Source organism: Anolis carolinensis, chromosome 2 (assembly GCF_035594765.1).
Source record: "Anolis carolinensis isolate JA03-04 chromosome 2, rAnoCar3.1.pri, whole genome shotgun sequence".
Classification (NCBI taxonomy): domain Eukaryota; kingdom Metazoa; phylum Chordata; class Lepidosauria; order Squamata; family Dactyloidae; genus Anolis; species Anolis carolinensis.
In genome coordinates, this window is record NC_085842.1 from 220,695,428 (window position 1) to 220,713,959 (window position 18,532).

The window sequence follows — 18,532 nt, forward strand, 5'->3', positions numbered from 1 at the left end:
GTTTCCGGGCCCAATTCAAGGTGCAGGTTATTACCTATAAAGCCTTAAACGGTTCAGGACCTGCCTATCTCCGTGATCGCCTCCTCTCCTACGAACCAACGCGAACCCTAAGATCATCCGGGGAGGCGCTCCTCTCGCTCCCGCCTTAGTCTCAAATGCGGCTGGTGGGGACGAGGGAGAGGGCCTTCTCGGCAGTGGCCCCCCAGCTCTGGAACTCTCTTCCTAAGGAGATCAGGTTAGCTCCTTCCCTGCCCATTTTCCCCCGGGAATTGAAAACATGGTTTTTCCAGAGCACGTTTGAATGAATAGGCCCAATAGAGCTGTCGTCAGAATACTTCTTTATGTTTCAAAAGCGTATGACACTTTATCACTGTTACTCATTTCCATGATACAGCACTTTATGAAACTTACCCCCGCTGGTTTGCTTTTGATTACTCTGATTTTATCTGCTTGGATTTTAATGTATTGTCCATTATTTTATTTTGTGTATCGTTGAAATTTTTAAGTTTTTGTCAAAATATGTTGTGTCGTTGTTTCGGGCTTGTCCCTGTTGTGAGCCGCCCCAAGTCCCTTCGGGGAGATGGGGCGGGATATAAAAATAAAGTTTATTATTATTATTATTATTATTATTATTATTATTATTATTATTAAATTGCACAAGCCTACTGTCCATCAGCAGCTTGCAGGGTTTTCATAGTGAGTGCTGAGAAACAGAAGACTATTCACCTTCCACCAAGAAAACATGACTCTAATATGTGGGCTGATAGCCACCAAGGGAATATGACCTTCCCCTTAGAAAAGATTCCCTATTATAATGGACAACATAAAGGCTTTTATCGTAGCAGAGCAGGATGCCTTGGTGGGGGAAGATTTAAAGGAGCTCGGCAGTAGATAAGAAAGTGTGGCAGAAGAAGCAACTAGTGATTTTTTGAGTTTTGTTTAGGACTGTCAACCTTTTGAAGGTTTTTGAGACATATATTTATCTATGTGCAAGTTGAGGATAAAGAGTTCCTCTTTGTTAATCAACTGAAACAATTTTGTGCAGTAGGTCTATGTCTCTCTTTTTCAAAGCAGTGATTGAAAGTTGTTAGCTATTCCTTAATTACAGATTGCATGCATATAGCTTTTGTTCTAATAAGTTGTTTGAATTTTCAGAGTCTGCCAGGTAAGCTAGGAGAACCAGTTTTCATTCTGACATACTGGATAACTTTCTTTAGTTACAAAGACGGTTATTATGTTTTAAATTCATCAGATATTAGCAAAGATATTAGCAAAGAAGCAGCATACTTTAAGTAGCAAAAGTTGTTTCAGTTTATTCAAAGTGTTTCAACTGTCTTAAGGGACTGTTTGTCTCATCATAAGTATGTCTGATTATATTAAGATCTGCAGGTGAGGCCCTTCTGAGGACATTATCATTTCAAGAGACCTACTTGAATAAACATGTGTGACAGGGCTTCTTCCTGTATCATTCTCAAATTGTGAATGCTCAGAGTTAACTACACTTTCTACTGTTAGAAAAGGTATCAAGACACTTTTAAAATTTGACCTTTTACTTTTTAGTTGTTCTTATTTTTAATCAGTTTCAGAGTGATTATTTCTTGCAAACCCCACTACATTGTTTTCTTGGACATTTCCCTCCCATTGTCTCAATTTATTCATTTTTCATCTTGATGTTTGGTTTTCTGTTTTTCTTAGTGACAGGTCAGTCCTATGAAAATATGGTGACTGAGATCATGTCAATGGGATATGAGAGAGAGCAAGTAATTGCTGCATTGAGAGCCAGCTTCAACAATCCAGATAGAGCAGTGGAGTATCTTTTAATGGTGAGCATATCTTGATTTTTATATGATCCTTCTGTAAGTTTACCATTGAACTATTCTTCATATGACAAAGTCCCTAAGAGTAGGTAAACCTGGATTTAAGAAATTACGGATTGAACAACTTGATTCAATAATTAAAGTTAACTACACTTTCTAAAGTTATTACAAAGTTTTCTTCAAGGGTAAAATCTCCCAAATATTTGAGGCTTCATAGTTGTCCTCAAGATCTTCCTGAAAGTATAGGCTTACCACTGAAAAGCCTGTGGAAGTAGGCTGGTAAAAATGTCTCTTTTGTTGACTGTAAAGAAGGTTCAGTCTCTTAGTATTACATATGCCAGTTATTCGGCCCTTTCCAGTATCAAAGCAGCTTGATTTCTGCATCACCCAAATTTTCTGAACCATCTTTAAAAGTAGTCCCATTTTAGGAATAAATTATAGTAATGCAGCATGGCAGTCATCAGACCAAGAAAAAAATTAAGCAAAGGCTATCTGTTTTAGGCAAAATAGAACAGTGGTTCTCAAACTTTTTTGATCATGGAACCCTTCAGAAGACCACCCCCCCCCCATGGAACCCTAACTCTGTCCCTGATTTTCCCGCAGAACCCTAACTCTGCTCCTAAGCATTGTCAACACATAATGTCTTCTACCCCTATTTCCTGAGTGTTTTGTATAATGTAGCAGGTTTGTAAATAAAAAGAAAACATTTAACATATAACCACAAACATTTATTTTGGTACAGGGAAATATTGGATTCACACCGAAAGTGATGAATGAAATCGTTTCATTTGTGTACTTAAAATAGTTTTGAAATTGGACTTTATGCTTGACAGCTGAATACATAAATATGTGGTAGCTTCCAACTCATTTCTAAATTTGGTTTTGGTGTTAGCATAAGCTAAAAAGCCTGATTTGCATTCATAGGTTGATACGAAGGGCATTGCTTGGATAGCCCTTGGCACAGATTTTTCAAAAATATTTTAAAGAATCCCTCCAATGTTTTATGGAACACAGTTTGGATAGAAAGTAAAAAGGTCTTGTCACTATATTCCCAAATATAATGATTTTCATTTTTGGACAGGTTCTTACATGGAGGTTATTTCTGAGGTGCTTCATCTTTTTCCAGAAAACACAGCTTTATTGAGGAGGTCATGTTGCACTGCTTGTTTTCCTTTCCAGAACTCAATATATGAAGCTCCCTCCACTTAATATGCAGTCTTGATGGTCTGCTTGGCGTTGTGAAAAATGTGAATATTGTTAATTAACATTTGGCCATAGTTCTTAAATCATACATGGCAGAACACTTGTTAAGCAAGTTGTCTAAAATGTTGAAACACTGCTTAAGATAACTATTTTGATAATTAGTCCCTTCCATTTGAGCCCATTTGTATCACTCCCTGATGGTAATTTGTTATAGATTTTTGTATGTGGAGAACTTTCACTTTTGTTCTCAAGTCATGGCCAGAACTTTGCAGTTACTAGTTTGGCTCTAGTTTTGCTTGTTTTGCTTTCAAGTGTTCTGATCTTTCGAAATCACATGTAGAACACCAACGTAGGAAATAATGTTTTAACCTGCTTTTGAATCTTCTCAGTTTCAAAATTAGGTTGCCATGAAATGTCTGGGCTTCAATTTGATAACAGCAAGCACCATGGATCTATGGAATGAGTTACAAAGTTCTGGCCACATGGCTACAACTGTTTGTAAATGGAAAAACAGATGCTCTGAGTTGCATCTACAGTTCTCCCTTCACATTTGCAGATTAAGCATTGGTAGATTTAATTGCTTGCAGATTACTGTATTTGCTTTTGCCATTGCTATCCTACACTTTAAAAAAAAACTTTGACCACATTGGTGTGGCTAGGAGGAAATCAAACTGAAACGGTGGCTGGCCTGCCTATGTGGGTGCATAGGAAGGGGAAAGGGGATGGTAAGAGAGGGGGCAAGGTGCATGCATACTTATTTGGGAAAGAATGGTAAAGAAGATGGGTCACTGGAGCTGGAGGAGGGAGGTGTGTGCACCCACTGGCATGAGTGGTCAAAGGAAAGGGGATGGGACGGGGGAGCAGGAGGAGTGAGGGCAGTGATGTTCGGGTTTCTAGGATGGAGGGAGGGAGGGAGCAGCACATGGAGGGGAAGAGAAGAAAGCTGGAGTGAGTGAGTGGGAGGAGTACTAGGGCAATAGGAAGAGGTTGGGGTAACTGTTCTTACAGCAGCAACCTCAGCAGGTATGGACTTAATAAGGACTATTAGTCTGATCCAGGCAAGACCTGCTTACTGTATTCACTATTAAGAGACCTACTGGGATAGTTGCTGCAAGAATAGGTGCCACAACACCTTCCTACTACCCTTGCCCTCCTCCCGCTGTCACGATCACATTTGCCTTCTCCAGTGGCAAGGGGAATTTAGGGACTACAGCTACTAAAAAAACCTCCACTGGTGTCACTATTCTCTTCTTTCTCCTTTGTAGCAGCAAAGTCTGTAGCATGCATATTTGGTAGGCATAAGGTATTTGTGTTTTTCCACTTTTGCAGGAAGCCTTCTTCCCTAAGCCCCACAAAGGTCGAGGGCTGACTGTATTTAGCATTTGTCAGAACCTTTGACTTTGATTTTTACGGTTTTACGAATCATAGAAGCTGAGATTCACGGTCCACTGAATTCGAAATTGCTTTTCAATTTAAAATGCAGCCTGTCATCACAGTGCATGCACTACAGGAAAAAAAAACCAGTCAAGTGGAGCAGTCTACAGCATTTGTTGTAGACTAATTTGTGTTCTGGCGATATTTGTGTATGTATATGTATATGGATATATATTTACATTGAATGTCGAGTGTTTCAGCTAACATGAAGATACTGCTGAATGTTGAATAGCTAACATTGTTCAGATATTTACTTGTAAATTTTCAAGAAGATAACCAGTACTGTATATATCCTAATTTTCAATGTTTATGAAAGTTATTCAGGATATTGAATGAAACGTAAGTTCTTTCCCAGAATCACTTCACACTATGCACACTTCTTAATTATTAAAGCAAGTGAATGTTCAATGTGTATGTGTCATTTTAGGGTATTCCTGGAGATAGAGAAAGCCAGGGCATGACTGATCCCCCTCAAGCAGCCAGCACTGGTGCTTCCCCCTCAGCAGTTGCAGCTGCAGCTGCAGCTGCAGTTACTACAACTACCACAACTACTACTACTAGCTCTACAGGAGGTAAGGTGGCCATATTTCAAAAGATCTCTCTGAAAAGCACCATTATCTTATATGATAACGGTGGTTTGACAACTGCTATTCTTAGAATGCTCTGTGGAAAAATTATTGAAAAAGGGGGGGGGGGCTATAGTTGTAGATTTCCTAGTCAATATTCCCAGTCCTATTTTGGAATAGACTCACGTAGCTTTTATAGACGGACATATTAACATTCCTTTTTCCATTACAAAAATGGGGTGGGAATAAATCTGACCATTATGATTGACAAATATCATCTTGGGGGGAAGTACAGGTACTGATTTTTTGGTCTAGAGTCAGCATCCTCAAACTCTGGCCCTCCAGCTGTCTGGGCCCCGCAAAATTCCTGATTATTCAACAAGCTGGCTAGGCATTGGAGGTCCAAACAGCTGGAGGGCCAAAGTTTGAGAATGCTTGGTCTAGAGAGTTTCAGCTGTTAATGTGTTGGTTTTATAACAATTCTGCATGTGTGGAAAATTAGATGCCCATACCCACATACACGCTGTAATTGCCTCTATGATAAATATGTACTGTGTGTTTACTTGATTTGTGAATCTTAAGTAAGTACATTTTTAAACTTCACTACAAAACATACTTACTAGAAGTGCCTAAACTAGAGGTGTCAAACTTGTAGCCCGCCAGACGTTTGTACCTCAAACTCCCAGAAGCCCTACTCACTTGTTCAATGTTCAATTCTGGGAGCTGACGTCCAGAACATGTGAAGGGCCACAAGTCTGATGCCACTGTTCTAACCTAAGTGGGACCCATGAAGCTGGACTGCGCTACTGGGTGGATGGTATCACAGGACAGGGACCCTCCCCCTTTCTTTCATCACTTGTGGCAACTCATTCAACTGCAAAGTCCCATTTTCTGCACACAATAAAGGCAGACCCCCCCCTCCCCCCAAAGGCTAGCAAAGCATTTCTCTGATAAGAGATAATGTTGTTTCTCCTAAGTACTTCTCTTAGAATCATAGAATAATAGAGTTGGAAAAGACCACATTGACCATCTAGTCCAACCCCCTGCCATGCAGGAAAAACACAATCAAAGCAGCCCTGACAGATGGCCATCCAGCCTCTGTTTAGAAGCCTCCAAGGAAGGAGCTTCCACTACACTCCGAGGCAGCGAGTTCCACTGCTGAACAGCTCTTACAGTCGGAAAGTTATTCCTAATGTTCAGGTGGAATCTCCTTTCCTGTAATTTGAACCCATTGCTGAGTCCTAGTTTCCAAAGCAGCAGAAAACATGCCTGCTCCCTCTTTCTTAGGACATCCTTTCCCATATTTATACATGGCTATCATTTCTCCTTCTCAACCTTCTGTTCTGCAGGCTAAACATTCATTCATTCATTCATTTACGGCTCTTTTATCCCACCTTTCTCATCCCCGGAAGGGACTTGGCTCTTTAAGATGCTCCTCATAGGGCACAGTCTCCAGACCTTTGATCATTTTAGTTGCCCTCCTTTGGAGACCTTCCAGCTTGTCAATATCTCTTTTGAACTGTGGTGCACAGAATTGGACCAGGTGAGGTCTATCCAAAGCCGAATGAAGAGGCACCATGACTTCCTTCGATCTAGACACTAGACTCCTTTTGATGCAGCCCAAAATCGCATTGGCTTTTTAAGTTGGTACATTACACTGTTGGCTCATGCTCAACTTCTTGTCCACCAAGACTCCAAGATCTTTTTCACATGTACTGTTGTCAAGCTAGGCATCGCCCATTCTGTATCTTTCCATTTCCTTTTTTCTGCCTAAGTGTAGTATCTTACATTTGTCCTTATTGAAATGCCTTTTGTTAGTTTTGGCACAGCTCTCTTAATCTGTTAAGGTCATTTTGAATCAGTAGTCACTTCTTTCCAGGATGAAGAGGAACCATTATTGAGCACCCTTTGCGTTTGGTCACTTAATCAATTACAGAGCCACTTAGTAGTATTGCCTAGCCTACAATGGACTGGTTTGTTTGCAAGAAGGTCATGGGGGACTTTGTCAAAAACCTTACTGAAATCAAGATATGCTACATCCACAGCATTCCCTTCATCTACCAAGCTTGTAACTCTATTCAAAAAAGAGATAAGATTAGTCTGGCATAACTTGTTTTTGAGAAATCTATGTTGAGTTTTAGTAATCATAACATCCCTTTCTAAGTGACTGCTGACTGCCTCCTTAATGATCTGCTCCAGAATCTTTCCTGGTACTGATATCAGGCTGACTGGACAATAATGGTTTGGGACCTCTTTTTTCCCCTTCTTGAAGATAGGGGCAACATTTGCTCTTCTCTAGTTTGCTGGGACTTCTCCTGTTCTCTAAGAATTCTCAAAGATTATTACAAATGGTTCTGAAACAACTTCTGCTAGTTCCTTCAATACTTTTGGATGTAGTTCATCTGGCCCTGGAGACTTGAATTCATTTAGAGTAGCCAGGTATTCCTGGACTACTACTTTACCTATTTTGGGTTGCATTTTCCCTATTACCTCTTCTTCTCCGTATTGTTCAGGTTGAACCTCAATCTCTTTTTGAGAGAATACTGAAGCAAAGAAAGTGTTGAGCAGCTCTGTTTTTTCCTTATCCCCTGTTAGCATTTCACCACCTTCCCCATGCAGAGGCCCTACTGTTTTTCCCCCCACTTTTCTACTGACATAACCAAAGAACTAATTTTTATTGTTTTTAATTTCTCTGGCAAGCCTGAGCTGATTTTGTGCCTTAGCCTTACGAATCTTTTCCCTACATATGTTGGTTATTTGTTTGAATTTCTCTTTGGTGATTTCCCCCCTTTTTCATTTCTTGTCCATTTTTGCTATCACATTTGGTACAGCAAGCAGTGTAAAGGAGTGTAGAGAAGGATTGAGGCAACAAAAGCTACTCTAAAGCTACTTTGTGCACTGGGTAGTGATCTACTGTGGAATTACCTTCTCTGTTATGGAAAGGGATGTGTCTGTGAAACCATTTATGTACACTTGATCTATAATTTGATCACTTTCAGCCTCTTTAAATGAGAATAAAATTCAACTATTAAAGTGCATAGCTTTGTTTTTGTTGTTGAGTATACTTTGTTTCCTTTTCCATTAGAACGCAAGGGAAAGTTTTTCACAATCTTTTCAAGATAAAATGGGTTTCACTTGACCCAAATGCTGCGTTGGAAAGAATGTGGTGTAGCTGTATAGTAGTGTTCCCTTACTTACTACGGGGGTTACGTTCCAGGACCACCCACAATAAGTGAAAATCCTCAAAGTAGGGGCACTATTTATTCTATATGTGGAGGAGAGCAAACCACAGACCACTTACTACAATGCAGTCTGTATTTTAGCAGTTACACTATACAGTACACTGGCAGAGAAGAAGAATGGAAGCTAAATAACATTTTTTTATTTCCAAACCGTCCCTCCCCTCCCCCCTCTCTCTTTATTTCTCCCTTTCCCCCCTTCCTAAACCTGCCAAACAGCGAAGATACTGTGATAAATGTGTACATTAATATTAATTGAAAACCCGCGAAACAGCGAGGGAGCAAAAAGTGAACAGTGAAGTAGCGAGGGAATACTGTACTTGCATTTTGCACGTAATGGTCTAAAAACCTTTTTTCTATTGAAATCTTGTTTATGATCTGTAGTTTTTCAAAAAAAATCTTGTTTACTATGCATTGTGCAAGAAATAAGTATGAACAAATAATCTCACTCCTATGCAAGGAATTGGGAAATTTTATTTATTGAGGTGGTATGCCATTCTGAGATAAATGTTCCCAGTTATAACGACAAGCTAAAGACTTGTCACCTCATTTGAATGAAGGATAAGCTTGTTCACACTGTTGTCCATAAATGTCAGTCCCAGCTATCACATTTTTCCTTGTGAAATACTTAATAGGCATGCTTCCATTACTTTCAGGACATCCTCTTGAATTTTTACGAAACCAGCCTCAGTTCCAGCAAATGAGACAAATTATTCAGCAGAATCCATCTCTTCTGCCTGCGTTGCTACAACAAATAGGCAGAGAAAACCCTCAATTACTGCAGGTGACTTTTAAAGCATTATGGGTTGTCCTTTGTAATTTCAAGGTGTTGTGTGTTAATATGTATCATCATTTATAATGAGGCAGTAAAGTTGGTGGCTTTTTTAAAACTACTGTATATAGTCATGTGTAATCCAAAAATTGACCTCAAACCCTGGGTCAACTTACCCACAGTCAATATAAGTAAGTACTGAACCTTTTATCTTAGCAAAAAAAGGAATTATCTTAGCAAAAAAAGGAATAGAGTAGTGAAGGGCAGGAGCTTAGCCTGTGCCCAGAGACCCTATGGGAAGCTCCAATCCCCTCTGCTCTCTCTGCCATAGTGCTGCTTCTGGTCTTGTTGCATGCCTGAGCAAGAAAATAATGGCCAATGACAGTTGGCCCTTTGAGGTGGCATTGGTGCTTTCCTCTCTCTGTAGATGTCACTCAACATATTCATAGATCATATTGAAATTCCTAATTTTGGCTCCAAAGCCTGCCTTTGACTTACGTTAGATCAACTTATACACAGGTATTTACGGTAAGTTATAAAAAGCCTCCCCATTTACATATATATCAGTTAGTCCTCATGATCAAGACTGGGGTGGGGTGGGGTTTCTAAGTTTTGTAAATTGCCATTCATTGTGCAACAATAATTGCAAGTCTGTCAGAAGAAATGCATATGCTTTATTTCAGTGTATTGTTTGCTTTTGTCCTCCCATGCACCACAGCAAATAAGCCAGCATCAAGAACATTTTATTCAGATGTTAAATGAGCCTGTTCAAGAGTCAGGCCAAGGGGGAGGTGGCAGCGGAGGTGGTGGTGGTGGTGGTGGAGGAGGAGGAGGAGGAGGAGGAGGAGTAGCAGCTGAAGCCGGAAGCCGCCACATGAACTATATTCAAGTAACGCCTCAGGAAAAAGAAGCTATAGAAAGGGTGAGTATTCTGTATTTTTAGAGTGGCATCCCGATCACTCCTTTCATTATTCCCACTGTTGTAGACGTTCAGATACGGGTAGACATCTTGCATAACAATGACTTTTAGCAGGATTGATGGGAATCCTGAGTTTGTAGAAGCATTAACATTTCTGTACAGTGCCAAAATAAAATGTTATTTCCTTGCTCCAAAGCCAAATCCAGTTAGTCCGGGGGACTGATCATGGATAGGTGGAATAGAAAGCTTGTTGATGGGGTAAAGGAGAACTGGAATAATGGAGGACATGACTGCTGATGAATATTGATTCAGAGCAGGACCTGAAGCATTTTGAATCAGATCCCACTTGCAATTAATATATGCCATGTGACAATGTTTTTCTGCTTCCAAAGCAATTTGTTTTTGCTTTGGTCCTGTAAAATAAAAGGATGAATAATTGTTCAGCGACCTTCAGAGATTTTCAGTATATTAAGAGTTGTAATACATCCAACTCACATATGACTCCTCGTTACAAACGGGGTGAGACAACAGGAACTGAGACAACAGAAAGAGAAACAGAGACAACGGGGAGCGAAATTCATTCCTAAAAGGGTTATCATGGGAAAGCATTATCTCCACTGAAGCTTTATCACCAATCCTGGTTTTCATGACAAGCCACAATTTTCAAAATTCTGTTGTGACAGGGACAGAAAGTGAGGTGAAATCTTCTGAAAAGGTCACAGACAAAAAAAACCAAACATTACAGGGGTATTAACCCACTCCTGTTCTATCCAAATCGGAATATATATCTCTGTATAAAAATGTAATGTTCGTTTTACTATGGAGTAAATAACAAAACCACTGAACCCAATCACACCAAATTTGGCCATAAAAGACATAGTCATCCAAAATATGTCTTTCAATCAAAAAAACCTAGAAAAATAGTCCAAATTACATAGGATGAGGAAGAGCTTTTCTCCCCCTAACTGCCAGTTAGAAAGGTAGGCTCTGCTGCCTTTAGGCCCCCCCCCCCTTGCTGCCTTTAGGCCCCGCCCCCTTTGTATCCTAGCAACGCTGAGGGCACAGGCAGAGTGCACTTAGGCCTGATCCACACTACCTATAAAATACTGAATATCTGATTTGAACTGGATTATATGGCAGTGTGGACTCAAGGTCCTTCCACACAGCTATATTACCCATTTATAATCTTATATTATCTGCTTTGAACTGGATTATCTTGAGTCCACACTGCCATATAATCCACTTCAGTGTACATTTATACAGCTGTGTAGAAGGGGCCTCACATAATCCACTTCTAAGCAGATAATATAAGATTATAAATACAAGAATATAAATATGAAATAATTACTGTAGTATAATAATACAGAACAATATAATCTCTAAAACCAGGACAGTAAATAAAGAGCAACACTCTGAAAGCAGGGAAATTGGGATTTCCAGAAAGGAAACAATCAGGGCCACCTAACACTTCCCAACAAAGGATTTCCCCCAGGCAGGAAGCAGCCAGGCTTTGAAGCTGCAATGCCATTAAATGCTAATCAAGGTGCCTAATTGTAGCACTCATACCTGCCACACTGAGACTATTAATTGCTATTCAACCTGGCCAACCAAGGACTCCGCAAGGTAGAAAGCGGCCAGGCTTACAAGCAGCAATGCTATTCAGTGCTTTTCAACCTGGCCAACCAAGATTTCCCCTAGGTGAAAAATCCCCAGGCTTTGAAGCCACGAGGCTACTCCGTCCCATTCAGCCTGGCCTAGCAAGGATGCCTTATGTAGAAAGCAGCCAGGCTTTTAAGCTGCAAGACTCTTCAGTGCAATTCAATCTGGCCAAGCAATGATTCCCCTACAAAGTAAGTAGCCAGGCTTCACAGCGGCTCTTTGATTGAGGGTGCTACTCCAGCTACTCCAGAAAACGACCAGGCTTTGAGGCTGCAAGGCTATTCACTGCTATTCCACCTGGCCAACAAATGATTCCCATAAGCCACAGAAACACGTGGCTGGGTAAAGCTATATATATATTGCTCGAGTTACACTTCAAAAATGTACCCATTCCAACTTCCATATAAATTCAACTTGAGAACAAACCTACATAACCTATTTTGTCTGTAACCCGGGGACTGCCTGTAGATAGCTATTACTCATAATGATTTGGTTTTACATGATTGTATAATACTTACTTACATTATTCTGGCACTTCCATAGCATTACATAGAGCCTTTCAGGCATTGTGTCTGTAATTTCTCTCCTTGTAAGTGCTCTGCAGACTCAGGGCTCAGCTCAGGAAGTTACCTCATGATTTCTTTTTATCTTTGAGGTCTTAACCTTAATTGAAGCCTAATGATTTCAGAATTGTTTACTGCAGAGTTTTAGTTGAAATTTCATTTTATCTGAAAAAACATTTGAAAAGAGCAAGTTTATACACTGTTTGATAGCCTACTTCCTGTGTGTGTTACACTTATCTTTGAATTGTGCTCAGAAACAAACTTGTAGGCAGTGGAGCTGCTGTAGCAGTGGCTGCCACTTTATTTCTGGACTCAATTTAAAGTGCTGCTTATGACTTTTAAAGCCCTATATAGCCCAGGTCTAGGCTATTTGACTGAACGCATCTCTTCATACAAACCTGCCCAGGCCCAGAGATCCTCAGGAGAAACCCTTCTCTCGGTCCCACCTCCATCATAAGCTTGATTGGTAGGAAGGAGAGAGCGGGGCTTCTTTCTCGGTGGTGCCTCCTTGACTTAAGCTCCCTTTTTCCTAAGGAAGCCAGAAATCCTCCCCCCCCCCCCCCCCCCCGCTGTCCTACCTTTCCTTTCTGGCAGGCTTTTAAAGAAGGGGGGAGGGGTTTAATATCCAGTCAGAGGGTTCTTTGAAAATGTTTTTAACCAGTTTTAAAGATTTTAACTTGATTTTTAATATGTTAATATTTCTATTTTAATGTTTATATATTTTAAGTTTTACATTGTATTGTATTGCTTTAACTGTAAGTAAAGTGCTTTGAGTCTCTTTAGCAGGAAAAAGTGAGGGTACAAATAATAATACAGTACAGTCTCGCTTATCCAACCTTCGTTTATTCAACGTTCTGTTTAACCAACACAGTTTTCCTTTTAGTAATCGGTGTTTTTGTAGTCAATGTTTTCAATACATTGCAATGTTTTGGTGCTAAATTCATAAATATAGTAATTACGTAACTTTACTGTGTATTGCTTTTTTTGTCGATTTGTTGTAACATGTTTTGTTGTTTAATTTGTAAAATCATGACATAATTTGACATTTTATAGACTTTTCCTTAATCCCTCCTTATTATCCAACATTTTAGCTTATCCAAAGTTCTGCCGGCCTTTTTATCTTGGATAAGCGAGACTCTACTATAATACTGATAATCTATTTTTGTCAAATGTTAGCATTATTTTATTTAGGTACCTCTGTAGTGTGTCATCATCTACCCTCTAGATTGTTTTTATCTTATGTCCCTGGTCTCCGTGATTATATTCTTATCCTTTTCTCAGCCCAAGTTTTAATTAAGTGTCTCATGCGGCCCGCCCTGTTATTTTTATATATATATATATATATATATATATATATATATATATATATATATTGTGTTGCAGTGTATATGATTATTTATTGTATTGTTTAATTGTATTGTGATATGTTGTTTTATATTTTACTATATTGTACTGTTCTGGGCATGGCCCCATGTAAGCCGCCCCGAGTCCCCGTTGGGGAGATGGTGGCGGGGTATAAATAAAGTTTTATTATTATTATTATTATTATTATTATTATTATTATTATTATTATTGTTACTGAGGGTACTATCTTCACACAGCTTCAGAAATGTTGAATCCTGAGTTTATTCTGATAAGTAACCTACTAGTACAGTAAATTAGTATTCTAATAGTCTTTTCCTTCCTCCAGTTAAAGGCACTAGGATTCCCTGAAGGACTTGTGATACAAGCATATTTTGCTTGTGAGAAGAACGAAAACTTGGCAGCCAACTTCCTTCTACAACAGAACTTTGATGAAGATTGAAAGGGAGAGACTTTTTTTTAAAAAATATATCTCACACATCACACCAGTGCATTACACTAGCTGTTCACTGGATTGTCTGGGATAACTTGGGCTCATATCCATGATACTTGGCATATGGTCAGGGGGAGGGGAGGGAGAAGGAAATATAGAAAGGATACGTGGAAAGATAAGCACGTCTGTTCAAAATTGGCAGATGCAGCAGATCAAAGTATAAAATAATATACAACCAAAAATCAGCTTTTTTTGCAAATACTTAGTTCTTTTCTTCTATAAACTAAGTTCACCCCCCCCCCCCCAAATGCCACTCTTTTAGTGTACTAGATTTCAAAATTAGTGTGGTGCCCTGCTTTTGTTTCTTTTGAATTAACCTTGGTCTCGGAGAGAGCGAAGGCTACCTAGAATTGGCAGTCTGTATTTCATGGTAACACTGGATAATGGCTTCTTGAATTTAAGAGAGAATATATTTGAATAACTATAACAGATGCCAAAAAATGGAGGCGGTGGGTTTCTTGCAGGTTCAGATGTATGGAACTGCAAGAGACCACTCTTTCTCATGAAGTGCTAGATTAAAATTCAAATTAAAACCACTTGTTTTAGATTCTTGATCATTGATTTTGAGAGATCTACTCCCTATCCCTTTCTTTATTTCAAAATAAATGGAGAGGCTATATATGCAGGCAGAATCATATTATTTAGGGCAAATAATGCAAGATGACCTAATTACTGCTTCAATGTTGGGTTACAGTATAGCTTTTTTAAAGAAATAAACAACCATTGCATGTTTTGGGTTTGACGTATCCTTTTTTGTGAATTGAGCACTTTTTTGTTGCCAATGAAGAAAATGTAAACTCTCCATCCTAGTGAAAGTATTTATGAAGAAATCAGATTCCATCCTACCTATATTTCGTTAAAATGAAAAAGATCTGACGAATACAGCTGCAAGTATTTCAAAACTAGGTGTCTTAAATGCTTGTAATCTTATAGTTTCAATCTCTGGGACTCTTAAGGCTATTGTCATTTGTATTGCTTTTAAAAAAGGACTGTAATGCTCCAGTAACTTGCCTTCTCTTCTGTTTAAAAGCATTGTGAAACTATTTTGCTCTTGAAGAGATGTTCAGAACATGGGAAACTAGATGAACAATCAAATTATTGGATCCCTAAAGATTATGCACATCCCCCTTTTACTTCCTATTAAAAGTAACATCTAATTGTGAAGTTTTGGCTATTGTTTCTTACTAGCAGAGAGGACCTAAAATTTGCTTAGTGTGATGCATGGTTATAAGTAGCTCTTAGTTTGGATCATTGTTTGAAGATCCTGCTTTGCTTACTGCAGTTTCGTCAGTCGAACCCAGCTCTTGGCCCACATCTAGACCTTTGAAGAGAGATCGTTTTCCCAATTTCCAGACAAGCGGTTTGTTGAGATTGGGACATTTGCAGAGTAAGGACAACCTTTAATGTCAAACCAACTTGGAATGTCATGTGTTTTTCCTTGCATACATGTTATCACTTTAATAGGCTGTAGGTATACAAAGCATACTGAACATTAGAGATGTGCATGAAAAATTTCCTTCGTGCTATCATTTTGTTTCGACCGTTTGTCTACACAAAATCAATGATCACATTTTCGTAGGAAACAAGAGGCAACACGAAAAATGAAAGCCGCACAGTCATCGTGCTTGCTTTCGTTTTCCTTTTGTTTCTGCCCCATAACAATAAGCAGGTACTGATAGAGGGCTGCTTTCCCATTACAGCTGATGTGTACCAATGGGTATTAAATATATATATACTAGCTTGGGGACCCGGCGATGCCCGGGTCATTTGAGAATTGTATTATTTGTCTTTTAATGTTATGTATTCTGTTTGGAGTGGGGTGAACTATAAATTCCCAGAATCATGGGTGAATCTTCCTGAAACCCTGCCAGTATTATAAGTTGGCCATTTTGGGCGTGTGTACCAGGTGGTAGTGCAGTATTCTCTGGATGGGGGTGAACTACTGTAATTTCCAGATTCCCAGGGCAATTGCCCCAAATATCTATCAGTATCCACAGCAGGCAATATTCAGTCTGTGTGCCAAGTTTGGTCTAGATTCGTCATTGGCTGGGTTCAGTGGTGTTTGGGTGGAGGTGTGAACTACAACTCCCAAAATCAAGGCCCCTTCCCACAAATACCTGCAGTATGTTCAGTAGGTCATGAGGGTTCTCTGTGTGAAGTGTGGTCCTAGTGCATTGTTGTTGGGGGTCAGTTTATCTGGCTGCAGGTGAACTATAACTCCTTTTTTCCCAAACTTGTGCAATATGTTGTATTGGTTATGGGGGCTCTGTGTGCCAAGTGTGATGCTCATTCATTGCAGGTGAACTATAAATCCCAGTACTTACTACTCCTCAACTTCCAATCCAGTTTCCCTCCAAACCCACCAGTAGTCAAATCTGGGCATTTCGGGTCTGCATGGCAAGTTTGGCCGAGAGCCATCATTATTTGGGTTCATAGCGTTCTGGGTGTAGGTGAACTACAACTCCTCTATATTCTCCAGTAGGAGTGACAGTGCTCTGACTTGATGCAGGATGAACTACAACTTCCACCATGTGGAGTCAATCCCTAAACTCCTCCAGTACGTTTAGTTGCAGCTCAGTTCTGCTGTGTTTGTTATACAGAGAGATTGGAAAGGGCAGTGGGCGGGGCCATGCAAATTCCACAGCAATAGAGAACCCTGGGATGCCTGCCTGTGGTGGAAGGAAAAGCACAATCTAGGATGAAATGGTCCCCAAACCAAAGCAGTCCTTGGGTGGTGGGCCGTAGTGTTTGGGGAGGACATTGGCAGGGGTTGGGCTACATGTTCATGGTGCTCGCTATAACCGCAATGTCAGTGGAAAAGAGTGACTTGCTAGATTCTTAACCCTGGGAAGTATAGCCTGTTTGTGAAGGCCGGAGGCTGTGTGAGCAGACATCCGTGCCACATACACACATACGGGTTTTCGCTTTTATTATGGATTTAGATTTAGATATAGATATATATATATATATATATATATATATATATATATATATATATATACACATACACACACACACACACACACACACACACACACACACACACACGATAGTTAGCTACTATGGGAATCTAAGCTGGGTCTGGAAGAGGAGGAAAGACTCCACGTTACATTTGATGTGTGTGGAAATGGATGTTTATATATATAGAGAGAGATGGAGGGAGAGAGAGAGAGAATGAATGCTAGCTAGCTACTGTGGGAATTTAATCAGCCTGGGAGAGGAGGAAAGCTGCTGCATTACATCTGATGTGTGTGAAAATGGGTATTAATATAATAATATTTTTATATATATTAAGAACGCTAGCTAGCTACTCTGGGAATCTTAATCTGAGCCTGGGAGAGGAGGAAAGCCTCTGCACGATACGCAGTCGTGTCATATAGGCGGCCCATTTTTGTTAGCGGGACACAAATACGAAAATGAGACAACACAAATGAAACTACACAAAACGAAGAGCCATTTCATAGAAATGCAGAACTTTACTGAAGATGCCAGTTCTCATTGTGTTGTTTTGTGGATTTTTCTCTTATGGTAGTCCATATCCTCAGACCTACTGATGATCAATTGCAGTAACAGAAATTTGGCATCAATATGAAAAAAACACCCTCTTTGGTACAAGGTGGTTATCCCAAAAGATAGCACTTAGGGTTTGCTACTCACTGATTACCCATGTTCCACTGCTAGAGCTTCTCATCTCTCTCCAAAGACACAAAAAGCATAGCCTATTGCTATAGATTCAAGTTTCATTTCTTCACTTGGAGTATTGGCTGCCATACAAACACCTTTCAGTCCTTGTAACTCTATAACTAAATGAAAAAATGTGTGTCTCTTCCCATCCCCAGTTTCAAGATTTCTATCCTGGCCAGTTTTAATGGGAGGAGCCATGCAGTGGCAGAGTAATAGGTACATAGTGGGCAATTCTATGACTAAATAAACCAGGGATGATCATTCAGCAACACAGATACCACAAACAGTGGAAATGTGCAAAAAAAAAAAAACCCTTGTAGTTTAAACACTGTATTGTCCAATTCTTTGCTAACAGACTACTCGCGAAAGACCAGATGGAATTAAATAATGGGATTTTCAAACGAACACTGGGATGCTTCACACATTTTAGGGTTTATTGGGGGCACATTTGCCCAGGGAGTTGTACACCATTGCTGAATATGTGCTGTTGTGGTGATAGGCTTGGACTCTCAGTAACGGGCAAGATGATTGAACTGAGACTCTTCTACTTTGAGTATATCATGAGACCATTTCTTAGGCAAGGAATGCTCCAAAGTGGTTTTGCTGTCTCTTTCCTCTGAAATAAAATCTCTGCAGCACCTGGCATTTGTTGATGGTCTCCCAGTGCTGATTCTAAATAATTTCCAAGATCAAATGGGATCTGGTGCACCTTGTGGTTGGGCCTAATGATTGGAATAATGTTAATATCATGGGACTAATTAATCGAACAATGTTAATAATATGGGGAGAGGGGCACTAAAGCAAAATGTATTAGGTAATGT

The 18,532-nt window shown here is 39.7% G+C and overlaps 1 protein-coding gene across 2 annotated transcripts in view; it reads left to right on the forward strand.

Annotated features, from left to right (window-relative positions):
- rad23b (RAD23 homolog B, nucleotide excision repair protein) overlaps positions 1-15,191 on the forward strand; it is a 42,417-nt gene extending 27,226 nt beyond the window's left edge. Inside the window, exons 6-10 of one of the 2 annotated variants that reach the window (XM_003223752.4) lie at positions 1,696-1,823; positions 4,882-5,026; positions 8,916-9,043; positions 9,750-9,953; positions 13,863-15,191. In XM_003223752.4, the coding sequence (XP_003223800.1) occupies positions 1,696-1,823; positions 4,882-5,026; positions 8,916-9,043; positions 9,750-9,953; positions 13,863-13,976 (719 nt within the window). In that variant the 3' untranslated portion in view covers positions 13,977-15,191. Of the gene's footprint in view, positions 1-1,695; positions 1,824-4,881; positions 5,027-8,915; positions 9,044-9,730; positions 9,954-13,862 lie in introns of both variants that reach the window. The other variant, XM_062971812.1, reaches the window with a different exon arrangement.
- The last annotated feature ends 3,341 nt before the right edge of the window (positions 15,192-18,532 follow it).